This window comes from Elephantulus edwardii, unplaced genomic scaffold, assembly GCF_000299155.1.
Source record: "Elephantulus edwardii isolate Elephantulus edwardi_28Jun2011 unplaced genomic scaffold, EleEdw1.0 scaffold00127, whole genome shotgun sequence".
Lineage (NCBI taxonomy): Eukaryota > Metazoa > Chordata > Mammalia > Macroscelidea > Macroscelididae > Elephantulus > Elephantulus edwardii.
Window position 1 is genome coordinate 786,811 of NW_006399877.1, and position 1,467 is coordinate 788,277.

General features: G+C 62.3%; 1 protein-coding gene across 1 annotated transcript in view; it reads right to left on the minus strand.

The window, feature by feature from the left end:
• The window catches only part of GPC1 (glypican 1), a 26,743-nt gene that overhangs the window by 854 nt on the left and 24,422 nt on the right, over window positions 1–1,467 (minus strand). The window contains exons 5-8 of the mRNA XM_006893433.1: window positions 1,021–1,151; window positions 808–927; window positions 592–725; window positions 14–189 (exon numbers count right to left, since the gene is read on the minus strand). Of these exons, the coding sequence (XP_006893495.1) occupies window positions 14–189; window positions 592–725; window positions 808–927; window positions 1,021–1,151 (561 nt within the window). The remainder of the gene's footprint in view (window positions 1–13; window positions 190–591; window positions 726–807; window positions 928–1,020; window positions 1,152–1,467) is intronic.

A 1,467-nucleotide genomic window follows, 5' to 3' on the forward strand; every position in this document is an offset into this window, starting at 1 on the left:
CCCAGGGCCTCACTGGCGTCCTGGAAGTCCACATCTTTGCCCGCCGAGGCGCTGCGCAGCCGGTTGGTCATGATCTTCAGTTGCATGATCTGCTGCCGGATGGTCATGTCCGGCTTGGTGATGTCCACCTCCACCTCGGGGTTGTTGATCTGGTTGGCCAGGCCGTCGCCCATCACCTCAGGGAGGTACCTGGGGCCGGACAGCAGAGGCCTTGTTGCCAGAAGCCCCATCCTAACACCCCACCCCAGGTGGCACCCTGGCACTGTCCCTCCTGGAGACCCCAGAATCGTCCCCCTCACCCTTCAGGGAAACAGTACCCTAGGACTGTCCCTGCTCGGGGAGGAGGCCTCCCAGCCCTGTCCTCACCTCCAGGAGCTGACCACCCTGCACTGTCCCCACCTCTGAGAGGAGCCAGCATCACATGGGCATTAAACAGTCTGAGCCCCTCAGCAGCCCCGGGCCCCCACGTAGCGCTGTGGGTCACTATCCTTCCCTCTTGGTTGTGTGTCCTGCTGTCATATGTGCGTGAGGATCTTATGCCAACAAGGACTGGGCTCTGAGTCACGGGAGGCTGAGTGCTGGACAGCTCACCGGCCCTTGGTCATCCCATTCCAGCAGCGGTCATCACTGGCAGAGCTCACGGCCACCCTCTCACTGCACATTGTCCCAGGGAGGCTGACCCAGAAGTCCTGGGCATCTCGGAGCTGGACCTTGGCTTCAGAGACCTGTGGGCAGTAGGCAGCTGCTGGGCGGACTGTGGCCAGACTTTGGGCCACAGTCAAGGCCTGGAGGGACGGGGACACTCACCAGCTTTTCCAGTGTGTTGGACGGTGCCTTCTCCTGGGGTTCCAGCTTGCCCCTGCGGTGCTTCTCCTCGGGCTCAGGGCCCTGGGGGTTGACCCTGGGGTTTCCACAGCCCTGGATTACCTGGGGGGACAGCACAGGGGCCCAGGGGGCCATCTCAGGCCTGGGAGGAGCCACACTGGGGCTACGCCCCTCCCTGCCCTTTGCGGCCCGCACCTTGGCCGTGAGCGTGTCCTTGTTGTCTTGAAGGGTGCTGATGGCTTCGGCCAGCCACATGTGCACGCTGCTGATGACATTCTCTGCGCCCGATGGGCCCCAGAACTTGTCTGTGATGAACACCAGGGAGTCTGCACAGGCATAAGCACACGTCTGCACGTTAGTACACACATGAGGACAGAGCAGCCTCCACAGCGGGGGGCCAGCTGGCCGGGAGTGCACATCCAGGTGACCCCCCCCCCAGGTCTGACTCATGTGTTACACCGCATGCGAACATACGTGTTCATGTGCACACACCTACATGGGCACTCATCACAGGACCCACCTGATGTCAACAGCTCACATGTGCTGGTGTGTCTGCACAGTGCTGCACGCGTGTTGGTCCAGGTGTGTGAAGGCCCAGGTGTGTGCTTGTCCATGTGTGCCAGTCCGGGTGTGTGCCGGTCC